The following is a 263-nucleotide window of genomic DNA, read 5'->3' as shown; positions in this document are numbered from 1 at the left end:
TTCAGCTCCCTCCCCCCCCCCTCACCTCGTGAGCAGCAGCGCCGTGTCGTATCGCCTCGGGTGGTTGGTGTTGTACTTGAGCCCCTGCTTCTGCCACTTGCAGAACATCTTGAGCATCTCCTCGGCCGACTTGCCCATCGACTCGGCGTTGTTCTCGTAGGACCGCTTGGGCACGAACGACTGCCGCTCCGGGCGCAGGACCTCCACCACGGCGATGTCGATGCGGTTGCCGATGCTCGCGTCGCGGAAGATCAGGGCCACCT

At 64.3% G+C, this 263-nt stretch overlaps 1 protein-coding gene across 1 annotated transcript in view; it reads right to left on the bottom strand.

The window, feature by feature from the left end:
* Positions 1–263, bottom strand: part of LOC119588872 (A disintegrin and metalloproteinase with thrombospondin motifs 9-like) — a gene marked incomplete at its 5' end in the record, with an annotated part of 149,434 nt that overhangs the window by 26,101 nt on the left and 123,070 nt on the right. Inside the window, 1 exon segment of the mRNA XM_037937511.1 lies at positions 26–263. This exon segment is cut by the window's right edge and continues 23 nt beyond it. Coding sequence (XP_037793439.1) covers positions 26–263 — 238 coding nt within the window.

This window comes from Penaeus monodon, chromosome 24 (assembly GCF_015228065.2).
Source record: "Penaeus monodon isolate SGIC_2016 chromosome 24, NSTDA_Pmon_1, whole genome shotgun sequence".
Taxonomy (NCBI): domain Eukaryota; kingdom Metazoa; phylum Arthropoda; class Malacostraca; order Decapoda; family Penaeidae; genus Penaeus; species Penaeus monodon.
This window is presented reverse-complemented; position numbering and strand designations above follow the sequence as displayed.